Source organism: Coregonus clupeaformis, chromosome 16 (assembly GCF_020615455.1).
Source record: "Coregonus clupeaformis isolate EN_2021a chromosome 16, ASM2061545v1, whole genome shotgun sequence".
Classification (NCBI taxonomy): domain Eukaryota; kingdom Metazoa; phylum Chordata; class Actinopteri; order Salmoniformes; family Salmonidae; genus Coregonus; species Coregonus clupeaformis.
Window position 1 is genome coordinate 31,579,181 of NC_059207.1, and position 25,415 is coordinate 31,604,595.

The following is a 25,415-nucleotide window of genomic DNA, read 5'->3' on the forward strand; positions in this document are numbered from 1 at the left end:
GTTAGGACTACTGTCTCTGATGTGAGTGTTGCTCCTGCATAGTGACAATGTGTCCACGTGGAGGGGGTGACCCAACACCCTGTGTTGAGACTTCTAGTTCACTCAGGAAAAAAATAAATAATATATTAAATATATAAATAAAAGAGAAGCAAATGGGTCTGATGTGTTCAATTAAATGGGGAACGAGTGATTTCTTTAAGTTTCTTAGATGCTCAGATATGTTCTATATCGTGGAGCTCCGCCCCATAGGGGAGCTCTGCTCCTAATGGTTTACCCTCTGCCCTAAGGCAGCAGCAGCCTGAGACAAAATTATGCACACACCTACAGCCAATAGGAGTACAGGTGTCCCTATAAGAGGGGGTGCCTCCCCTCAATCAGCCTCCCTTTTTCTTCAGCGACTGGATGACTAGACTGAAGAGCCAAGAAGAGACGAAGCACGAAGACTCAGGACGAAAACGCCGTTGATATTCCAGTCATCAACGTCGTCTAAATGAACACACCGGGAGATTTTCCACCCCCAAAAGCTCTTTTCAGAGCTCAGTGCAGATGCACTTCCAATGCGGCCGGTGACCACCACGACTTATGTTTCGTGTGTTTGGGATCCCAGCATGCCAAGGTTGGCGTCTGCAGTCCCCCGAATTGCGCCTCCTGCGCCCTCCTTTCTTTAAAGGAGAGGAAGCAGCATTGGGCGTTTTTCAGGGAGGACATCCCCCTTGAGGATGTGTTGTCGATACTAGCCTCTGCTTCAGAGGCGTCGTCCGACGGCGCAGACTCGGAGGAAGATAGGGATTTTGAGGAAGGGTCTGGCATTCCAATGGAACAGTCGGACCCCGTCCCTCATACTTTCAAGCCCACCTTTCCTTTGGAGAGCGAGAGGGCTTGTAGTCCCTATAGCGAAGGGGATACGAGCTCTGAGAGATCAGAAGCTCTCTCTTTCGCTGCAGCCTCTCTGAGAGCGGATTTTCCGGGTCTCATTGAGAGAGCTGCTCAACGGCTGGCAATAAAGCTGCCCCCTCTTCCCTCCGCACCGGAGGTTGATATGATGGAGGGCGGTCCTTATTCCAGGCCAAGGAAGGCGGCAGAGCCAGTGGCTCCTGCCATGCCTTCTTTGGCTAGGTACGTTGGAGGCTCGTGGGAGGCACCTTTAGCGGCGCGTTCGCCTGTAAAAGCGTATCTCCCATTCACGAGAGTGGAAGGAAGGCTTCAGGGTCAGGGAATCCCCAGGTTAGAGAGCGCCATGGCGGCGTATCTCGTACCGGGTTCGAGCCCTTGGCCCTCTTCCAAGAAGGCCACGTTGCCATCCCAGAAGGACCGACTCACAGCGTCGCTGTTAGAGAAGTCTTTTGGGTTGGGAGCCCAAGCTGTAGCAGCAGCTAACAACATTGCCCTCTTGGCGGCCTCTCTGTCCCGTTTAACCACGGGTAAGACAGAGATGGCACCGGAGGAGGTGGAGGAGGCGTCCAGAATTTCTGGCGCCATACTCCACCTTACACAGGCGTCCGCAGTCTGCGCGGGGAGATCCATGGCCACTTCGGTGGTCGGGGAACGACACCTCTGGTTGTCTTTGACTTCCATGAAAGAGGCAGACAGGACGTCTCTCTTGAACGCCCCCCTCTCTGGCGACGGCCTCTTTGGGGTCGCAGTCAAAGAGGCGACGGAGCGTTTTCGAAGTTGGAGGAGGAGAAGAAGCAGTTGGCCAAGCACCTGGCGTTGGCAGGACGACTCGGCCCCCCTCCTCCCCAAAGGCCATCTACCTCCGCCCCTCTAAGTAGACCGGGGTCTACGACGAGGCGGCGTGTCGGCGTCATCCGGCGGCCACGAGCAGCAAGGGAGCGGTCTCGGCCCTCCCAGCAGCTACGGTAGCCCCACTACAGCCGGCGAGGGAGGTGACGAGGACGCCGACCTGGCCCTCCAAGGGAGGCAAGAGGAGGCGTACGTGACGGGACGCGGGGGAGAGGATGGAGGACGCATCGATGGTGTCGAACGTGCCCACTGTTCCCCCCCACCCTTCGGTTGAAGGGACGGGTGCTGATGTAAATGCTTTTGTTGATGTGTTTAATAAAGAGTTGGCTCCACCTGACTTTGTCAAAAAAGAGCCTATTTTCCATAATACGTCCGAGAGCGTTCAAATCTCACCCTCTCTTCCTTACCACTCTAAGAGCCGTTCAGCCCACCGAGGGTGCGTTGCTGAACAGGCACTAAGAGTAGGTATCCAGAAGACCTCAATCAGGTCGTCACATCACACTTCACGTATAAGAAGTGCTTTACATAGAAGGCAGCAGTCCCGGTCAGATTCTGACATGAGGACGCAGCCGTTATTTGGGGATGGCGCACTAGTACAGACTAAGGTCTCCACTAGTACGAGCCAGACCCATGCTGCGTTCACGGAGGGCCCGATTACCGCGGTCACCAAGGTGCCCAGAGTATCGGCGCCCCCAGGCATTGTAATACAGCAGCTATCTGGGGACGGCGCATTATCGCAGACCAAGGTCTCGGTTAATGCGATTCAGACCCATGCTACGTTCACGGAGGGCAGGATTACTAGCGTTATGGGTATAACCAAAGTATCAGCTCCCCTGACAGAACGAGCCAGTACTCACCACACTGAGCGTGAATCAACCCACCAGGGGTGCAGAGTTGAACACACACAGAAGGTGAAAGTTAAGAAGGTATCAAGGCGCCGCCTTGTTTTACCTCATAGAGACCTCATACTATAGACTTCTAGGAGTACTGTAGTGAAGGGCTCTGATAGCGAATTGCAGTCACCTAAGATGACGCAATCGCTTGCTGGGGATGGTGCCCTGCCGCAGGCTGTGGCCTCGGTCAGCGCAATTCAGACCCGCGATGCGTTCAAGGAGGGCAGGAATACGTAACCGACGTCCCTACTCCTCTTTCTTTCTCAGAACGCATTTCCTCTCCCTTTCACGGGAGGCCCACCTTGGGCTGTTCCACCACTTCAATGTTGGGGAACAGTGGCGGTAAAGGCCATAGAGGAATACAGGTCCTTCCTACTGGATGCACCACAGCTTCGCGCCCAGCCACTTTCTCTGCATTGCTGGCAGTGGCGAAGAAGCTGCACCCTCTCACGCTGGCTAGAACAGACGTTGCAGAAGGGTTATGCTCTCCAATTCCACCGGACCCCCACCCCCGTTCAGGGGAGTGGTGGAGACGGTGATGAAAACGCCAGACAAAGTGGCCGCTCTGATGACAGAGATTACGGAACTTTTGGCGAAGGAGGCGGTGACAGTAGTTCCCCGGGAGCAAAGGAACAAAGGGCTATATTCGCCTTATTTCCTAGTGCCCAAAAAGACGGGGGGAGTGAGGCCGATTTTGGATTTACGCATTCTCAACGAGAGCATAACCAAACGGCCCTTCCGAATGCTAACGACAAAACGTCTGCTGGAATGTGTCCAGAGAGGGGACTTTTGTACGAGCATAGACCTAAAGGACGCGTACTTTCATGTGCCGGTTCAGCCGCGTCACAGGAAGTTTCTGCGGTTCGCCTTTCAAGGGGGTGGCGTACGAATACACGAGGATGCCATTTGGGTACGCCCTGGCACCTCGCACATTTTCCAAGTGTGTGGAGGCGGCATTGGAACCGTTGCGTCGTCAGGGAATACGGCTACTAGCCTACCTGGACGACCTACTGGTTCTCGCCCGTCAGCAGAGCTGACGATCACTCACACAACACAGACAGTGATGCATCTCACAAGTCTGGGGTTCGCTGTGAATTGGAAAAGAGCGCGCCCTGGCCCACTCATCAGATTGTCTACCTGGGGATACAGCTAGACACTGTGAGGATGAGGGCTCGACTTTCGGACCCCCGAAGGGTAGCCTTGTTGCTAGCCCTAAGGAAGTGTCGTCCGAATCACACGGTGACGGGGCGCTGTCGATCATGTCACTTTTGGGTCTCATGTCGTCAGCCCACTCTGTGGTTCCGCTGGGACTCCTGCACATGCGCAGGACGCAGCGATGGTTCGCCCAACTAAGACTAGACCCATTGCGTCAACGTCATCGGTTGGTGGTGGTTCCCCCTCTCGCTCAGTGCAGACCTAAACTATTGGAGAAACTCGCGCATTCTCACGCACGGAGTCCCGATAGGAAAGGTGTCCTCTCACATCCCAGTATTCACGGATGCGTCCCTGACGGGATGGGGGAGGGACATGTCAGACACAAGCGATAGGAGGTGTGTGGCCTCAATCAGGTCGTCACATCAACCTCCTGGAGTTGGAAACGGTTCGACTGGTTCTGACCCACTTCGCGTCTACCCTTCGGGGTCGCGATGTGCTGGTCTGGTCAGACAACCGGACCACAGTAGCCCACATAAATCGCCAGGGTGGAGTCAGGTCTCCTGCTCTCCATCGGGCGGCAGAGGAATTGTGGCTGTGGGCTCACGAGCACCTTCGCTCATTGAGAGCAGCACACATTCCGGGCTACTTGAACGTAGGAGCAGACCTCATGTCAAGAGGGGGTCCTCGAGACGACGAGTGGTGTCTGCATCCAGACATTGTTCTCCAGATTTGAGAACAATTTGGGAGAGCCGAGGTGGACCTATTCGCGTCACGTGTAAACGCGCAATGTCCTCTGTGGTTCTGTCTGAGGGAACAGGACGAACCGCCACTGGGAAGGGACGCCTTTGCGCACCAACCGTGGCCGAGAGTTCTCCTGTATGCATTTCCTCCGCTGTCCTGCATTCTCCCACTGCTAGCCAGGGTGAGGTCAGGGGGGCTGTCAGTGATACTGATAGCGCCCGATCGCCCGGGGTCTCCGTGGTTTGCGGAGATGAGTCAGATGTTGATTGCGCCACCTTGGCCAATTCCACATCGACGGGACGCGTTGTCTCAGGCGGCTGGCACGATAGGGAAATTGCCCATAATCGGCCAACCACTGAAGGCCTGGCTGCTGAGAGGGACAGGCTAGAGCGCTGTGGGTTATCTGATGAAGTGATCAGGACCATACAGGGTTCACGTGCCAGTTCCACTTCTAAGATGTATGCCAGTAGATGGAACGTGTTTTCACGATGGTGTGTCACACAAGGTGTGGACCCCATGAGCTGTCAGGTGGAGAGTATTCTCTCTTTCTGCAGCTCATGTTTGATAAGCAAAAATCGCCTGCCACGATTAGAGTGTTTGCAGCAGCGATTTCAGCTTGTCATGAGGGTTTTGGCAGAGACAATGTCTTTAGTCACCCTCTAGTGAAATGCTTCCTATTAGGAACGCGGTGACTTAGGCCAACACCTAGAGTCACGCTTCCTCAGTGGGATTTGGCTTTGGTACTCGAAGCGCTATGTAAGTCGCCGTTCGAGCCATTGAATCAAATACCCCTCAAGATGCTGTCTATCAAGACAGCACTGTTGCTCGCTTTGACTACAGCTAAGCGGGTCAGTGATTTGTGTGCTCTTTCGACGAGACCTGACTGCCTGGCCATCAATGGTGACCTGAGCAGAGCAGTGTTACGTCCTAACCCGGCATTTGTGCCTAAGGTTATTAAGAGTTCATATAGGTCACAGACCGTGGAGCTGTGGGCTTTTTCTCCTCCTCCTCATAGAGAGAGGAGTGAGGAGAAGCTCCATCGCCTGTGCCCGGTACGCGCTTTGGCGTGTTACGTCGAGCGCACAGCAGCGATTAGGTCATCGCCTCAGTTGTTTGTGTGTCACGGTGCGGCTGCACTAGGTAGACCACTTTCAAAACAGAGGCTGTCTCACTGGCTTTGTGAAGGCATTGAGACAGCTCATGAGGTAGCAGGGCGGCAATTGCCTCAGGGTATCAGAGCTCACTCCACTCGTGGAGTAGCGGCTTCTACTGCCCTTTTTAGAGGAACAGGAGTAGAGGATATCTGTAGAGCAGCATCCTGGTCGACGCCGTCTCCATTTATCCGTTTCTATCTCTTAGATATGTCTTCTAATTCTCTGGCTCGATCTGTACTCAGCGTGGCGGAAGGGAGATCTTGAGCAAGAAAGAGAGGAGAAGCAGGACTGTGGACACAGGTTTCCATCAGGTCCGCTTTGGTTAGGAAGACGTGTTTTTGACAGATGTGTTTTCTAACTCTTTGGCTCGGTCTGTACTCAGCATAGCTGAAGGGAGATCTGGAGCTAGGAAGAGAGGGAAAAAGCAGGACTATGGACTGGGTTTCCATCAGGTCCGCTTTGGATAAGAAAACATATTTTGTGACATGAATCCTGACTGACAGGATCAGTACAGTAGAGGCATGCGTTGATTAACAGAATATGAGGTCATCTATCTGCTTGTTCAGTTAGTATGACTCATGTTTTTGTTCCTGCCCACTAATCTCTGGGATTCCATTGAGTGAGTGAGGCGGTCTACCGCGTTCATAATGTAGAGTGACACTTGATGTCATTCCATTAGTGGTCGGTAGTGTTTTCACAGGATATTGAGGCACATCTATCTGCTAGTACAGATTAGTATGGCTTCTATTCTGGTGATCTGCCCACTAGTCATTGGCATTGCCATTGGACTAGGTGGGGCGGGTTTTTTTAACCGATGACGCGGTATATTGTGACGCCCGTATGGGTTTTTAGTTGCAGTACTGCGGGACTCGGTTGCAGCCATTGCTAGGCTTGACTTTCTCGTTTCGATGGGAAGTGTTAGGCTCGGCAGGGAGTACATTTTGGCTTAAACCATTAGGAGCAGAGCTCCCCTATGGGGCGGAGCTCCACGATATAGAACGATTAGTTACCGGAGTGTAACTCCAGTTCTATGAGTGGAGCGGAGCCCCATAGGACTTAAGGCCCTGCCGACCCTCTCTAGTCTCGCTGAAGAAAAATATCTCGGGAGGCTGATTGAGGGGAGGCACCCCCTCTTATAGGGACACCTGTACTCCTATTGGCTGTAGGTGTGTGCATAATTTTGTTTCAGGCTGCTGCTGCCTTAGGGCAGAGGGTAAACCATTAGGAGCAGAGCTCCCCTATGGGGCTCCGCTCCACTCATAGAACTGGAGTTACACTCCGGTAACTAATCGTTACGTTATGTGCGCATGCGCAGCTTCACTAGAGACTTAAATTATGGCAGCTGGTAATCATTTCACCGCAGACAATCATCAGGAGCACACAGCCCGTTGGTATGTAACTGCGAACTACTCACAGTCTAGCATTAATGTTTAAGTCACTTATATGTTTGAGCACTGAGTCGGTGTTAGATGGTCGAGAGTAACTTGTAGCTCGCTGGGTGCGGTAGCTCAGCGACCCAGATGCTGTATAGCATTAGGCTATCATTATCAGCCATTTGCGTTGTGTTGATCGGAGCACTCTGCTGGTTTCTGGTGGCGGTGGTTTGGTTCGGTGATCCATGGTGGAGTGCCGCGTTATGTTGCGTTTGTGCGTGTGTAAATCCTTTGGACGAGGCATGTGGTGGCATGGGTTCTATGTCCTGTGACAGCGTCCATAGCAACCAGTGACGGCAGAGTCACTGTGCGCATGCTCCTCTGGCGCTGGCATTCTGGGTGATGTAGTCAATGTTGTTTTAAGCCAGATTTACCACATTTTTGATGGTGTTGCAGGCTTATTTGATTTTCATTATTTACATTATTATTATATTATTTGAATAATATATTTACATTATATATTTGAATAATATATTGTCATTATTTGTTTGTTGTATTTCAGGTTTATGACCTGTGGTCATTTGATTTAAAATAAAATTAAGGACAAAACACGAGTCATGACATTGTGTGCTTCCTGGTGAGCCTTTTCGGAGGGCTAAATAATGAAAAATCCGAACACCCTGTCTGGACCCGACTGGGACTCAGTCTTTCCATGTCACCTCCTCCATCACCTTCACTAATATCCCCATCAACACTTCAATACCCAAAACCAGGTGACCCCTGACATTCTAAAGCCCTCAGAATTGAAATAAACAGCCTCAGTGTAATGTTTTTATGACTACGTTGAAAGGTTTGGTAAGTGCAGTGAATAAAACGCTGATGTGGTTCTGCCCTGGTGTCCTTCAAGTTTCAGATTAACTTTACAGAGTATGACTTCGACAGGAATGATGTGTGCTGGCCCCAGCTTGTTTCCCCCTCAGCAGGTATTACACGGGTGAGACACTGCTGTCCCAAGATGTGATAAATAGGTGATGGCACTAGGATTAAAGCTGTCCCTTCACCCTTCTACCTCCAGGTGAGTCGTATTGTCTTTGGCCAAGGGCCTTATCCTGGGGTTTTTCCTTCATCGCTGCCTCCATTCTCGGGACTCCATGGAAACCGATCCGAACAGGCATGGAGAAGTACTTTTCTCTAAACCCAGGTATCTGAGAAAGAGTGAGGTAGTAATCAGACAAATTGACATGCACTAACTCTTGAGGCTTGAATCTGCTTGATCCTGCTGTTTGAAAAATAATGGCTGAACATTGTTATTGATGTAAAGAAATGAAGTCATTTTCAGGTGGTAAGCTTGACCAGTTTCAGCAGGTTTTTTCATGGTTTGTAAGAATGTAAATTATCAAGTTGATTGTATTTTGTAATAAAGTTTTTGTTACCTTTTGGAAAATCAAATGTATGATTAACTTGAAATGTGAATCTGGACTGGGACAAAGATTGTCTATTATATTGATGAGATAGTCGAGTGACTGCTCTAACGATGGAGGAGGTGAGATCAGGTGGGACCATTCTAGCCAATGAGAGGGCAGATACGTGTGTGAACAACAGGCATAGAGCTAGATAGAGGACTCATCTTTGTATCTGTGCCATTATAGCATCTGTGATGGCATGGGCAGTGCCATTGAGGCTATCTCCATTTTATAGTAGTCAATTTTCTTCCTATTTATTGGCTGATTGCGCTCAACTCATAGGAATCCCTATATAATAGACAATGCTTTCCCTTTACATCAGACTTGGTGGTTCCCGGGAAAGTGTGAAAACCTACAGAGTACTCAGAAATGTTGTTGAGAGAGGGTGGCCTACAACCAAACATAAATCATATGTAAATAAGGGAAGTTTGTGTGGGCAACAATAAACTTGTGTAAGAAACAATATTTGTGCATTCCTTTATCTAGCATAGACATCATTATTGTAATTTTGAAATGGTTTTAGAATTATATCTATGCTCCGGACAGTTTTCACTTCAAATTAGCAGACTTACAGGAGGGTACACATCTACATTTACATTTACATTTACGTCATTTAGCAGACGCTCTTATCCAGAGCGACTTACAAGTTGGTGCATTCACCCTATAGCCAGTGGGATAACCACTTTACAATTTTTTTTTAATTTAATTTAATTTTTTTAGGGGGGGGGGGCGGGGGGGTAGAAGGATTACTTTATCCTATCCCAGGTATTCCTTAAAGAGGTGGGGTTTCAAATGTCTCCGGAAGGTGGTGAGTGACTCCGCTGTCCTGGCGTCGTGAGGGAGCTTGTTCCACCATTGGGGTGCCAGAGCAGCGAACAGTTTTGACTGGGCTGAGCGGGAACTATGCTTCCGCAGAGGAAGGGGAGCCAGCAGGCCAGAGGTGGATGAACGCAATGCCCTCTAGAAAGATGGATGGACTACTCTGGTGTAAATACAGTACAAAACAGGTCAGTCAGATTACACAGATCATGTCAAATAAAGGTTTATTAGGGAGATAAACAAGAATACAAGGTAGTCTCTGTAACCTCAAAATAACAAAAGCGAGGAAGGAAAACATTCAGATAAAGTACTGAACTTTAGTAGTTAATTTTCTTCTTTATTGGCTGATTGCGCCCAACTCATAGGAATCCCCCTAGCCCTTGATCATGACTCTCAGCTCCAATACATTACATATGAGTCATTGGACGAAGGCGTCTTCTGTACTGGGGAGTTGTGTTAGAGCCCCGACGCTCGGTCTGAACATTAACAAATGAAAACAAATGTTATTGGTCGCTTACACATATTTTGCAGATGCTATCGCGGGTGTAGCGAAATGCTTATGTTCCTAGCTCCAACAGAGCAGTAACCTAACAATACAAAACAATACACGCAAATCCCCAAAATAAAATAAATATAAATGATGTACATAGGGCAGCAGTCTCTAAGGTGCAGGGATTGAGTACCGGGTGGTAGCCGGCTAGAAACGGACTAAAGTTCAATGGTGCATCTGTAGAAGTTTGTGAGGGTCTTAGGGGCCAAGACTGTTGCACCTTCTTCACCACACTGTGTGTATGGACCATTTCAGATTGTCAGTAATGTGCACGCCGAGGATCTTGAAGCTTTTCACCCTCTTCACTGCAGCCCCATCGATGTGGATGGGGGCGTGCTCCTTCTGCTGTCTCCTGAAGTCCACAATCAACTCCTTCGTTTTGTCGACGTTGGGGGAGAGGTTATTTTCCTGGCATCACTCCGCCAGGGCCCTCACCTCCTCCCTGTAGGCTCTCGTCATTGTTGGTAATCAGGCCTACCGCTGTTGTCAGTCTGCAAACTTGATTGAGTTGGAGACGTGCGTGGCCACGCAGTCATTGGTGAACGGAGTACAGGAGGGAGCTGAGCACGCACCCTTGTGGGGCCCCCGTGTTGAGGATCAGTGTAGCGGAGGTGTTGTTGCCTACCTTCACCACCTGGGAACCCCGCCCTGGGTCTGAACACGCATCGCTTTCAGTACGGTTTTGGAAGCATAAGGATCTTATCGTTCATATCAGCAAAAAAAAAAAAAGGTTAAATTGATACACACGTTTATAGGATTAGGGTTAGTGTTCCCACACGGCCATATCTCCATGTTACAGCAGGTATTTACGGAAGACAGACAGAAGACAGAGGGACAGCCTGTGCTAATTAGCTATCTAGCATGCTCCGAACACCTGTGTGTAATGGAAGAAGGCCGCCAGAAACGTGTTGTCACTGAAAAATACTGTGATAAACTGTGATAAAGCCGGTTAAAACAGTGTACAGTAAGTGTATATTTTGCATTGGTGAAATTATTTTGATGTAATATGAAAGTAAAGGGCTTTATGTTACTATAACCGTATTGTAATTGAGAATCGATTCACGTTTAGATGGAGTGTTTAGCTGTTTTAGCTGCTAGAGCCAGTCTACCTCTGAAAATAACATAAGGTCCTTGGACCTTAAGGAGTAACGGTAGGCTCCTTAACAGTACATCTTGGGCTAAGGAATCCCCACCTAGTTTACTACTTTAAAATGGTGGAAGCCCTCAATGGCCATGCCCATGCTAAAGCGGGTTATATCCATGATGAGTCCTCTATGACAATAGGCACAACTCCGATATAAAGTCGTTTTTTTTTCTTAAAAGTTGCCACTCATATCAGTGCATTCGTAACAACCTAAACATTATGAAACTTATATTTGATCAAATAAGCCTCACGTAGCAAATGAGCAATTACATTTTTGACCAAATTCAACACTCATTGACCTCCACACAAAAATTCCTCACTTTGTGGGCTTATTTTTTCATGGACAGTAAAAACTCTCGCTTCGCCTCTTCCTCTCTACCTGGGATAATGTCCTTTTATTTGTAGACTTTTGTGCCAAATCCACTGAGCTGTTTCAGCTGCAATGTTTATGGTCATGTCGCAGCAGTTTGTAAAAGGGAGATTCCAAGATGTGGGAAGTGTGCAGGAGGGCATGAGATAGAGGATTGTGTAGTTTCGGTGGATAAAGTTGTGTGTGTCAACTGTAGAGGTGCCCATGTTGCTGGGGATCGGAAGTGTCCGGTGTGAGAGAGTCAGGTTGAGGTGGCTAGAGTCATTGTAGTGCAGAAGGTGTCATATGCTGAGGCAGTGAAGAAAGTAGAGGATGATGGGTCAAGGGTGAGGAATCCTGAGAGGATCCCTGTGAGTAGTAGATCTGTGCCAGCACAGAGGGATAGGCCAACGAGTGACATGTGCTTCAGTAAGGTTGGCTTCTTAGCGTTCATAGCAATGGTTATCAACTGTACCGCAGAAATGGAACGTAAATCACAGAAAATAGATGTTGTAGCAGCTGCAGAGAAGTATTTGGGCATACGAGATTTGACTTCAGAAGAGTTACAGGGTGTGTTTAGTGGTGGTGTCCCGTCCTCCCAGGCCGTTGGCATGGTGCAGGAGCAGATAGGGTCAAAGTAGTGGAATGGGGTAGTGGGTTTTTAATGAGTGTAGAGTTAGTTGAGTTTTGTTTTTCATTTTCCCATTTTGTATCACGAAAGTTTAATGGATTTATATTATAGTCCAGTTGGGGGCGGTAATGCAACAAATTGGATGCCAACCGCCGTTAAACTCCAAAGAAGAAGAAGAAAACTTGCGGAGTTGGATGACCGTTCAAAACGATTTTTCCTAATCAGAGCTCGTTTTTTTCCGAGTTACCAGTTTTATTGAACGCACTGAAATCGGAGATGTCCGAGTTGTTTTGAACGCGGCATAACTTGCTTACAAGCTCCATATCAAAGGGGGCATGAGTATTTAAAGCAAGTTGGTATTTATTGAAGTTTCAAGTTTAAAATGTGCTTATAGTCATAGTTAGCGACCAAAGCGTTATTGTTTCTACTGCTAGCTACCACAACTGGATTGAGAAGAGAGTTCACGAAACCATCTAGGTAGCAAGCTAAAGTTAGCTAGCCAACTACTAGCGCTAGTGACAGAGTGGACCTTCTGGTTCGCTAAATCGATAGCCACGTTAATATGGCTACAGCAAGATGACTCCAACAACCACTTCGACGGGAACGTCTTGAGACTCACTGGACTGGAGACGTGTCACTGATGGGCCAATGATTGACACTGTGTTGAAGCGAATGCACCGGTAGTTTGCTAGCTAGCTGCTAGCTTGCGTGCCTGCTAGTTAGCTACTTCTAAGACGCCGGAGCCGTCAGCTAAGCCTACCCAGTGAAGTGGTTTGGGCTCGCGACTAACGTTAGCTAGCTGTAGCTGAAACTAGCAAGCCGGTTGTATTGTGTGAGGAGAAGAGCAGGCTGTCAAGATGGGCTCGTTGTTCCGAAGTGAAGAGATGTGTTTGACCCAGCTGTTTCTGCAGTCTGGATCAGCATACGACTGCATCAGCGAACTGGGAGAAATGGGTATGGTGGAATTCAGAGACGTAAGTATTGATCCCCAAATAAACTGTCATCTAACTAGCACAGCTGTATGAAAACAAATTGAAAAGTTCCTCTCTCTTTGGTTCTGTTGTATTGTGAGCTGTCACTGTCAGACATGATCAAGAAGGTAAAATGTTGCCCAATGGGTGTCCCTAACACAAGATGGCTTATATAGCAAGTATTGTCTAACCATACAGTAGATTGTGCTTGTTTTACTGATAACAGGTTCTTGTGAGGAGTCTGTGGACCATTTTGATTTCATGATGATATCTCAGTGTTGCAACTTGCCCTGTAGAGCAGTGGTCACCAACCTTTCCTGAGGCAAGATCACTTTCTGAGTCAAAATGCAAGCAGAGATCTACTGACTTAAAAAACGTAAGCCGATGCAACAATAGCCAATTAAAAACATTTCTGTAGTAATGAGGTTTGTGCAGTAGGTTATAGGCCCAATACATTATCACTGCATATTGGCAATATTTGAATTGCACTGCCAATGTTGTTCTTCTCAGATCATTTTAAAATTATATTTAAACAATTGAGGTATATGATCACACTGGTAATAGATCATTTGTTATATTACTTGTGATGCACAGCTAAGTGAGCAATAATATATAATTTTTTTTTACTGGACTGATGGCCTGTATCTGATGGTCAGTCTGAGGGAAGGGAGGGAGCAGCATGAGGCTCTCTAACCCGACTCACTGTCCCGCCGCCCTCCTTCCCTCCGCTGAGAAAAGGGGACACAGTCTTCCAGCTGATGTTGTTACTCCTATGACCAGAGAAAGTGAAATATTCCTTGATATAAAAAATATATATACAAGCCGCTAATAATAACAACGCAAGCTTATAAGAACACTTTGCTATACTCATTCATTGCAGCTGCAGTGCTGGTGGCTTATAAAGGTGTTGAACAAAGTGTTGACAGAGCTGAATAACAATTCAAACATGAACTTACACATAAAAACATTAGCTCTTTGCTGTATTAGTTGAGTCTCTAGTCATGGTTTTGAAATCTCACAGTATCAACTTTGCTGTGCGTTCGAGGCTTCTATTTACAGTCTATGGCTTGAGGAAACTGCAGACACAGTGATCTGAGCTATCTGATTGGCCAGTGGTAGGCCTATAGGAACGCAAAATGCTTTATAGTTGGGTTTTTTACAGAAATGTTTGGTGATCGACTAGAAATGCCTTGGAGAACGACCAGTCGATCGCGATCGACCAGTTGGTGACCACTGCTGTAGAGGATAATGTGGAATGTCGGCGATAATTTGCAAAATCCAGTCAATCTGCTCGGACAGGTGTGTGTGTTTGTGGTGAAAGTAACAATGTGGCTCTGCTCCTACTGTTTCAGCTCAACCCCAGCGTAAATCTATTCCAGCGGAAGTTTGTCACTGAGCTAAAAAGATGTGAGGAGATGGAGAGAATTTTAGGTAAGGATAAAACCGGTCTGTTTAATCTTTACTAAAATTGATGATGGGTGTAGATTCACTCCTAAATAACTCAACAACCTTCACACTATTAGTTACTGTGCAAATCCCAGTCTCCATGGCCACAGTAAAGTTATGAGATACACTGCTCTGGCCAATGAGTCTCGAACATGGCAGCTAAACTCAGGCTTAATTTGAGGCCAATGCTTGGAGATTCAATTTAGGTCCCAAAAAAAGGAAAGTGCGAGGGGTGTTGGGGTGGGTTTCTCAGAAATGTGAGCTCCTGAGAGAAAGGATAAATGTGAGGCAGAGTAGACATTTGACTCTTGAGGACTTTTCACGCTGCATTGTTCTTAGCCCTGGGCTATCCTTAGCCCCAGGCTATGGGTGTTTTCACATATAGTCATCTTTAAAATAACCGATCTCAGTCCTCTTTAAAGTGAACTCTGGGGTAAAAAATAAGCAAAATAACAGTTCTCTTTGTATTCACACTGCCCTTGCATTTGAATGAGGACTTGACTCTTTTGCCAGTTCACTTCACCTATTTTGTGGGCCGAGTCCTCTTTGCATTCACATTGCTATGTTTAGAAAGGAACCAAGACCTTTTTTCCAACATGCACTCCGGGTTTTTACAAAGTGCAGGACAAGCCATTCAATCAGAATGTGTTAACGGACAGCTAGATACAGTGAATTCATAAAGTTTTCAGACCCCTTGACTTTTTCCACATTTTGTTACATTACAGCCTTATTCTAAAATGGATAAAATCAAATAAATTCCTCATCAATCTACACACACTAACCCATAATAAAAAAGCGAAAAACAGGTTTTTAGAAATTTAGCAAATGTATTATAAACAGAAATACCTTATTTACATACAGTACCAGTCAAAGGTTTGGACACACCTACTAATTCCAGGGTTTTTCTTTATTTTTTACTATTTTCTACATTATAGAATAATAGGGAAGACATCAAAACTATGAAATAACAAATATTTCCATATTTCCATATTTTCATGTAGTAACCAAAAAAGTGTTAAACAAATCATAATATATTTTATATTTGAGATTCTTCAAATAGCTACCCTTTGCCTTGATGACAGCTTTGCACACTCTTGCCATTCTCTCAACCAGCTTCACCTGGAATGCTTTTCCAACAATCTTGAAGGAGTTCCCACATATGCTGAGCACTTGTTGACTGCTTTTCCTTCACTCTGCGGTCCAACTCATCCCAAACCATCTCAATTGGGTTGAGGTCGGGTGATTGTGGAGGCCAGGTCATCTGATGCAGCACTCCATCATTCTCCTTCTTGGTCAAATAGCCCTTCATAGCCTGGAGGTGTGTTGGGTCATTGTCCTTTTCAAAAACAAATGATAGGTCCACTAAACGCAAACCAGATGGGATGGTGTATCGCTATGGTAGCCATGCTGGTTAAGTATGCCTTGAATTCTAAATAAATCACAGACCGTGTCACCAGCAAAGCACCCCACACCATCACACCTTCTCCTCCGTGCTTCACGGTGGGAACCACACATGCGGAGATCATCCATTCACCTACTCTGCGTCTCACACCAGTTGGAACCAAAAATCTCAAATTTGGACTCATCAGACCAAAGGATAGATTTCCACATGTCTAATGTCCATTGCTTGTGTTTCTTGGCCGAAGCAAGTCTCTTCTTCTTATTGGGGTCCTTTAGTAGTGGTTTCTTTGCAGCAATTCGACTATGAAGACCTGATTCACGCAGTCTCCTCCGAAAAGTTGCTGTTGAGATGTGTCTGGTACTTGAACTCTGTGAAGCATTTATTTGTGATGAAATCTGAGGTGCGGTTAGCTCTAATGAACTTATCCTCTGCAGCAGAGGTAACTCTGGGTCTTCCTTTCCTGTGGCGGTCCTCATGAGAGCCAGTTTCATCATAGCGCTTGATGGTTTTTGCGTCTGCACTTGAAGACATTTTCAAAGTTCTTGACATTTTCTGGATTGACTGACCTTAATGTCTTAAAGTAATGATGGACTGTGGGGTTGGAAAGTAATAAAGGGAAATATATATTTTTAAAGGATGTGTGTGTGTATAAACTCAGCAAAAAAAGAAACGTCCTCTTACTGTCAACTGCATTTATTTGCAGCAAACTAAGCATGTGTAAATATTTGTATGAACATCACAAGATTCAACAACTGAGACATAAACTGAACAAGTTCCACAGACAGAAATTGAATAATGTGTCCCTGAACAAAGGGGGTGTCAAAATCAAAAGTAACAGTCAGTATCTGGTGTGGCCACCAGCTGCATTAAGTACTGCAGTACATCTCCTCCTCATGGACTGCACCAGATTTGCCAGTTCTTGCTGTGAGATATAATAATAATAATAATAATAATATGCCATTTAGCAGACACTTTTATCCAAAGTGACTTACAGTCATGCGTGCATACATTTTTGTGTATGGGTGGTCCCAGGGATCGAACCCACTACATTGCCGTTACAAGCGCCGTGCTCTACCAGCTGAGCTACACCCCACTCTTCCACCAAGGCACCTGCAAGTTCCCAGACATTTCTGGGGGGAATGGCCCTAGCCCTCACCCTCTGATCCAACAGGTCCCAGATGTGCTCAATGGGATTGAGATCCGGGCTCTTCGCTGGCCATGGCAGAACACTGACATTCCTGTCTTGCAGGAAATCACGCACAGAACGAGCAGTATGGCTGGTGGCATTGTCATGCTGGAGGGTCATGTCAGGATGAGCCTGCAGGAAGGGTACCACATGAGGGAGGAGGATGTCTTCCCTGTAACGCACAGTGTTGAGATTGCCTGCAATGACGACAAGCTCAGTCCGATGATGCTGTGACACACCGCCACAGACCATGACGGACCATCCACCTCCAAATCGATCCCGCTCCAGAGTACAGGCCTCGGTGTAACGCTCATTCCTTCGACGATAAACGCGACTCCGACCATCACCCCTGGTGAGACAAAACCGCGACTCGTCAGTGAAGAGCACTTTTTGCCAGTCCTGTCTGGGCCAGCGACGGTGGGTTTGTGCCCATAGGCAACGTTGTTGCCAGTGATGTCTGGTGAGGACCTGCCTTACAACAGGCCTACAAGCCCTCAGTCCGGCCTCTCTCAGCCTATTGCAGACAGTCTGAGCACTAATGGAGGGATTGTGCGTTCCTGGTGTAACTCGGGCAGTTGTTGCCATCCTGTACCTGTCCCGCAGGTGTAATGTTCGGATGTACCGATCCTGTGCAGGTGTTGTTACACGTGGTCTGCCACTGCGAGGACGATCAGCTGTCCGTCCTGTCTCGCTGTAGCGCTGTCTTAGGTGTCTCACAGTACGGACGTTGCAATTTATTGCCCTGGCCACATCTGCAGTCCTCATGCCTCCTTGCAGTGTGTGTGTGTATGTATGTATGTATGTATGTATGTATGTATGTATGTATGTATGTATGTATGTATGTATGTATGTATGTATGTATGTATGTATGTATGTATGTATGTATGTATGTATGTATGTATGTATGTATGTATGTATGTATGTATGTATGTATGTATGTATGTATGTATGTATGTATGTATGTATGTATGTATGTATGTATGTATGTATGTATGTATGTATGTATGTATGTATGTATGTATGTATGTATGTATGTATGTATGTATGTATGTATGTATGTATGTATGTATGTATGTATGTATGTATGTATGTATGTATGTATGTATGTATGTATGTATGTATGTATGTATGTATGTATGTATGTATGTATGTATGTATGTATGTATGTATGTATGTATGTATGTATGTATGTATGTATGTATGTATGTATGTATGTATGTATGTATGTATGTATGTATGTATGTATGTATGTATGTATGTATGTATGTATGTATGTATGTATGTATGTATGTATGTATGTATGTATGTATGTATGTATGTATGTATGTATGTATGTATGTATGTATGTATGTATGTATGTATGTATGTATGTATGTATGTATGTATGTATGTATGTATGTATGTATGTATGTATGTATGTATGTATGTATGTATGTATGTATGTATGTATGTATGTATGTATGTATGTATGTATGTATGTATGTATGTATGTATGTATGTATGTATGTATGTATGTATGTATGTATGTATGTATGTATGTATGTATGTATGTATGTATGTATGTATGTATGTATGTATGTATGTATGTATGTATGTATGTATGTATGTATGTATGTATGTATGTATGTATGTATGTATGTATGTATGTATGTATGTATGTATGTATGTATGTATGTATGTATGTATGTATGTATGTATGTATGTATGTATGTATGTATGTATGTATGTATGTATGTATGTATGTATGTATGTATGTATGTATGTATGTATGTATGTATGTATGTATGTATGTATGTATGTATATATGTATGTATGTATGTATGTATGTATGTATGTATGTGTGTATGTATGTATGTATGTATGTATGTATGTATGTATGTATGTATGTATGTATGTATGTATGTATGTATGTATGTATGTATGTATGTATGTATGTATACATACACACAGAGCCTTGCAAAAGTATTCATCCCCCTTGGCGTTTTTCCTATTTTTTTGCATTACAACCTGTATTTTAAATGGATTTTTATTTGGATTTAATGTAATGGACATACACAAAAAATTGTCCAAATTGGTGAAGTGAAATGAAAAAAATTACTTGTTTCAAAAAAATTCTAAAAAATTAATAACGGAAAAGTGGTGCGTGCATATGTATTCACCCCCTTTGCTATGAAGCCCCTAAATAAGATCTGGTGCAACCAATTACCTTCAGAAGTCACATAATTAGTTAAATAAAGTCCAGAAAAAAGCCATTTGCTTAAAGAAAGAAATAAGCAAACACGTTTGGTGTTCGCCAAAACGCATGTGGGAGACTCCCCAAACATTTGGAAGACGATACTCTGGTCAGATGAGACTAAAATTGAGCTTTTTGGCCATCAAGGAAAACGCTATGTCTGGCGCAAACCCAACACCTCTCATCACCCCGAGAACACCATCCCCACAGTAAAGCATGTTGGTGGCAGCATCATGCTGTGGGGATGTTTTTCAGCGGCAGGGACTGGGAAACTGGTCAGAATTGAAGGAATGATGGATGGCGCTAAATACAGGGAAATTCTTGAGGGAAACCTGTTCTTCCAGAGATTTGAGACTGGGACGGAGGTTCACCTTCCAGCAGGACAATGACCCACAAACATACTGCTAAAGCAACACTCGAGTGGTTTAAGGCAAAACATTTAAATGTCTTGGAATGGCCTAGTCAAAGCCCAGACCTCAATCCAACTGAGAATCTGTGGTATGACTTAAAGATTGCTGTACACCAGCGGAACCCGTCCAACTTGAAGGAGCTGGAGCAGTTTTGCCTTGAAGAATGGGGAAAAAATCCCAGTGGCTAGATGTGCCAAGCTTATAGAGACATACCCAAGAGACTTACAGCTGTAATTGCTGCGAAAGGTGGCTCTACAAAGTATTGACTTTGGGGGGGTGAATAGTTATGCACGCTCAAGTTCAGTTTTTTTGTCTTATTTCTTGTTTGTTTCACCCCAAAAATTATTTTGCATCTTCAAAGTGGTAGGCATGTTGTGTAAATCAAATGATACAAACCCCCCAAAAATCTATTTTAATTCCAGGTTGTAAGGCAACAAAATAGTATATGTGTGTGTATTTATATGTGTATGTATGTGTGTGTGTACAGCTCTGGAAAAAATTGAGACCACTGCACATTTTCCTTAAATCAGCATCTCTACATGTATGACAGCCATTCCATTCCAGTGTCTGTTGAATTCCAACACAGGCACACCTCATTCTACTGAATTAGGTACTGATTAGGTGATCACCTGAACCAAATCTTATTTAACGAGGAAAAGTATAAAAACCACTGCTGTGGTCATCACTATCCTCTTGCAATAGGACCAGCTGGATGGCAAAAACAGTGCTAATAGTACCTCAAACGTAATATTGATCAAGAAATAACTATTGACCATGCCAAAAGAGTTGAAAAGGAAAGTTTTGAGTGAGGAAAAGCAGGGTTCAATTCTGGCTTTACTGGCAGAGGGATACAGTGAGCGTCAGGTTGCTTCCGTCCTTATAATTTCAAAGACGGCGGTTCATAAGAACAAGGTCAAGCAGCAGACATTGGGGACAACAAAGCTACAGACCGGCAGAGGGTCGAAAACGACTCTCTACTGACCGGGATGACCACCAACTCATTCGAATGTCACTCAACAACCGTAGGATGACATCAAGTGACCTACAAAAAGAATGGCAAACGGCAGCTGGGGTGAAGTGCACGGCGAGGACGGTTTGAAGTAGGCTTCTAGGGGCAGGGCTGAAGTCGTGCAAAGCTAGAAAAAAGCCCTTCATCAATGAGAAGCAAAGAAGAGCCAGGCTGAGGTTTGCAAAATACCATAAGGATTGGACCGTAGAGGACTGAAGTAAGGTCGTCTTCCCTGAGTCCAATTTCCAGCTTCCCTGAGTCCAATTTCCAGCTTTGCCCAACACCTGGTCGTCTAATGGTTAGACGGAGACCTGGAGAGGCCTACAAGCCACAGTGTCTCGCACCCACTGTGAAATTTGGTGGAGGATCGGTGATGATCTGGGGGTGCTTCAGCAAGGCTGGAATCGGGCAGATTTGTCTTTGTGAAGGATGCATGAATCAAGCCACGTACAAGGTTGTCCTGGTAGAAAACTTGCTTCCTTTTGCTCTGACATTGTTCCCCAACTCTGAGGATTGGTTTTTCCAGCAGGACAATGCGCCATGCCACACAGCCAGGTCAATCAAGGTGTGGATGGAGGACCACCAGATCCAGACCCTGTCATGGCCAGCTCAATCTCCAGACTTGAACCCTATTGATAACTTCTGGAATGTGATCAAGAGGAAGATGGATGGTCACAAGCCATCAAAAAAGCAGAGCTGCTTGAATCTTTGCGCCAGGAGTGGCATAAAGTCACCCAACATCAATGTGAAAGACTGGTGGAGAGCATCCCAAGACACATGAAAGATGTGATTGAAAATCAGGGTTATTCCACCAAATATTGATTTCTGAACTCTTCCTAAGTTAAAACATTAGTATTGTGTTGTTTAAAAATGAACATTAACTTATTTTCTTTGCATTATTCGAGGTCTGACAACACTGCATCTTTTTTGTTATTTTGACCAGTTGTCATTTTCTGCAAATAAATGCTCTAAATGACAATATTTTTATGTATGTATTTGCGAGAAAAACATATGGGGGATTGGAAGTGATGCAGACAATTACATTGATGGAAGTTACAATCTATCTGCAATATTAAAGCTGATGATGGACTGTCGTTTCTCTTTGCTTATTTGAGCTGTTCTTGCCATAATATGGACTTGGTCTTTTACCAAATAGGGCTATCTTCTGTATACTACCCCTACCTTGTCACAACACAACTGATTGGCTTAAATTTATTAATTTGTGGAATTTCTTTCCTTCTTAACTTTTAACAAGGCACACCTGTTAATTGAAATACATTCCAGGTGACTACCTCATGAAGCTGGTTGAGAGAATGCCAAGAGTGTGCAAAGCTGTCATCAAGGCAAAGGGTGGCTACTTTGAAGAATCTTTAACACTTTTTTCGTTAATACATGATGTTATTTCATAGTTTTGATGTCTTCACTATTATTCTACAATGTTGAAAATAGTAAAAAATAAAGAAAAACCCTTGCATGAGTAGGTGTATCCAAACTTTTGACTGGTACTGTAAGTATTCAGACCCTTTGCTATGAGACTCGAAATTGAGCTCCAATGCATCCTGTTTCCATTTATCATCCTTGAGATGTTTCTACAGCTTGATTGGAGTCCACCTGTGGTAAATTCAATTGATTGGACATGATTTGGAAAGGCACACACCTGTCTGTATAAGGTCCCACAGTTGACAGTGCATGTCAGAGCAAAAACCAAGCCATGAGGTCAAAGGAATTGTCTGTAGAGCTCCGAGACAGGATTGTGTCGAGGCACAGTTCTGGGGAAGGGTACCAAAACATTTCTGCAGCATTGAAGGTCCCCAAAAACACAGTGGCCTCCATCATTCTTAAATGGAAGAAGTTTGGAACCAGCAAGACTCTTCCTAAAGCTGGCCGCCCGGTCAAACGCCTGGCCAAACTGAGCAATCGAGGGAGAAGGGCCTTGGTCAGGGAGGTGACCAAGAACCCGATGGACACTCTGACAGAGCTCTATAGTTCATCTGTGGAGATGGGAGAACCTTCCAGAAGGACAACCATCTCTGCAGCACTCCACCAATCAGGCGTTTATAGTAGAGTGGCCAGACTGAAGCGGCGACCCAGTAAAAGGCACATGAAAGGCCGTTTGGAGTTTGCCAAAAGGCACCTAAAGACTCTATGAGAAACAAGATTCTCTGTTCTGATGAAACCAAGATTGAACCATTTGGCCTGAATGTCAAGGGTCACGTCTGGAGGAAACCTGGCACCATCCCTACGGTGAAGCATGGTGGTGTTAGCATCCTGTTGTGGGTATGTTTTTCAGCGGCAGGGACTGGGAGACTGGTCAGGATCGAGGGAAAGATGAATGATGCAAAGTACAGAGAGATCCTTGATGAAAACCTGCTCCAGAGCGCTCAGGACCTCCGACTGGGGTGAAGGTTCACCTTCCAACAGGACAATGACCCTAAGCACACAGCCAAGACAACATGCTTTGTCATTAAGGGGTATTGTGTGTAGATGGATGAGGGGGAAAAAACAATGTAATACATTTTAGAATAAGTCTGTAACGTAACAATGTAGAAAAAGTCAAGGGGTCTGCACAATAACTGCACAATAAATAATGCTGTAACTGAAAATTGCACACCCAAGGTAGAGCTAGAATAGATTTTGTACCGTGTGTTGTGATTCTCACCAATTGTATTGTCTTCTCACACTATTCAAACCCCACAATCAATAAACATCTTATGAAGCTCTCTTAGCCTATATATCACGTTTCAAACAAATAATCTAAACTAAAAACTGGAATTTCTGTGCGTCACTGACAATCGCTAATCAATATCCAAAAACAGCACACTTTTTTTTCTGTGAACCTGCACATCTTCTCTCATTTGTGGCACCAAAGTGAGGGTTTATAGCAGGGGAAACAGTGTTGCAGTAGTCTAGTGTGTGGTGCGGGAAATGACAAGCGAACCTGGGGAGCTTTGCGTTCACATTGTCCTAAAAAAATTATAACCGGACCGCGGAATTCAAGCAAACCGAAATCAGACCACCTCTCGAGATGGTGTCAGTTCGCTTTGGGGGCTCTTTTGAAGGGTCTGAGTGCCTTTGGAGTGTTCACACTGCACAAATAGTGGCTGAAAGAGACCTAAGACTGGCCCTTGGCTAGCTTATCCTTTGTTCACACAAGCATTTGTTAACCCTGGGCTAAGCTTTAGCCCTGGGCTAAGGATTCACACTTGTATGCCAAAGCCCTGGGCTAACAGACAAATGCAACACGCGACCAGAGGTGGAAAGTAACAAACTATTCTCGTTACTGTAATTAAGTGGCATTTCCAAGTACTTGTATTTTCAAAGTCAGGAATTTAAAGCTGCAATATGTCACTTTTAGTCTTTTTTTAATGTTCAAAAGCTCTTAAGTTGTTAGTGGTCATCCAATGTGATTCAACAGTAACAGTATTGCGACTCCAGCCTACCTGAAAACTGCTGTATTCAATTTCCCTGTCGGGTCGGATTTTCCCGCCAGATTTACTACTGCACATAATGAATGACGAGTTTCCGCAGGTGGTGCCAGCTCAGACTGAGATTCCAATGGATATGAATGGGACTTCGGTGCCCATATGGCAGATACGGGTAGCACACAACCTGTCCCAGCAGTTCGGACCACATCTAAAACAAAGAAACAGGGAACTTTGAAGAGCCAACTGGCGAAAATTGAAAATGATTGCGCCCGTGCCAAGATGAGGGTCGAGAGTGAACCTTCTATTTGTGTTCACAAAATGGAGAGAGCTTGCTAGCTAAGGGATTCAAAACTGATCTGCTGAAAAGGTAAGACATACATTAGCTAATGTAGCTATCTTGCTAGCTAGATATAAAGTAATATGTTGCGTTTGCGTTTAAGTTGTAAATATGGAAGTGAGTGTTCATAGCTACTATGGATTACTTGTTTGGAATGTTGTTTTCAAGCCATGCTAGCTAGTGTAGCTAGCTTGTTACCTAGCTGACTGCACCAGGCATTTGTTTGTTTCATTTTATTTAAAATGTTGCTTCGCTATTAAGTTGTAGCTAGCTATATGTATCCTTGACCTTGTGTTATATTTCTGATGTCTGTGATCTTAAAACCGTGCATATAATTGGCTAGTCAGCTACTTCACTTCACAATAGTGGCACGGAATAGCCATGATCATTATTTGACGACAAAGCTGTAGCTAGAAAATATTTTTGAACAAAAATATTGCGGCTTTTTCAGTTATGACAGGGATCGATCGACATCAACGCCTACCAAGCGTGGTGTGTTTCCAGCCCCACCATTGTCAAGTATTGAATCAGATCGGGAAGCAGAATTTAGCAAAGTATTTTTGGCCATGTCTGTTCCAACATCGTATTTCCCATAGCTGGCCAAGAACAATAATGTTTCTACTAAAAATAAAGTAGACGTCTTCTAATGCTAGGCATCTATGTGGCTAAGCTGTTTAGGAAAATTAACTACCCGGGATTTTCTTTGCTTAATGATGGCATACTATCCCAATAGATTAGCCTACTGCACAGAGATATTACTATGTTATTCCTAATTTGAGCTGTCTGGCTGAGATGTAGACCGTCGTAGCCCGAAAGCTACACATGTATTGAGTATAAGACTATGACATGACATTGTATTAAATGACTGGAAACATTGTGTGCCTAATAGCCTCCTCCAATTATCATTCATCCTAAACTGAATGTATTTACCCTGGAAATATAAGATTGGTGGTCATCAAAGGCAATTCTGTCCCAGTTGTC

The 25,415-nt window shown here is 45.1% G+C and overlaps 1 protein-coding gene across 1 annotated transcript in view; it reads left to right on the plus strand.

Moving 5' to 3' along the window:
- The first annotated feature begins 12,220 nt into the window (after positions 1-12,220).
- LOC121584900 (V-type proton ATPase 116 kDa subunit a2) overlaps positions 12,221-25,415 on the plus strand; it is a 40,152-nt gene continuing 26,957 nt past the window's right edge. The window contains exons 1-2 of the mRNA XM_041901142.2: positions 12,221-12,989; positions 14,339-14,417. Coding sequence (XP_041757076.1) covers positions 12,873-12,989; positions 14,339-14,417 — 196 coding nt within the window. The 5' untranslated portion in view covers positions 12,221-12,872. The remainder of the gene's footprint in view (positions 12,990-14,338; positions 14,418-25,415) is intronic.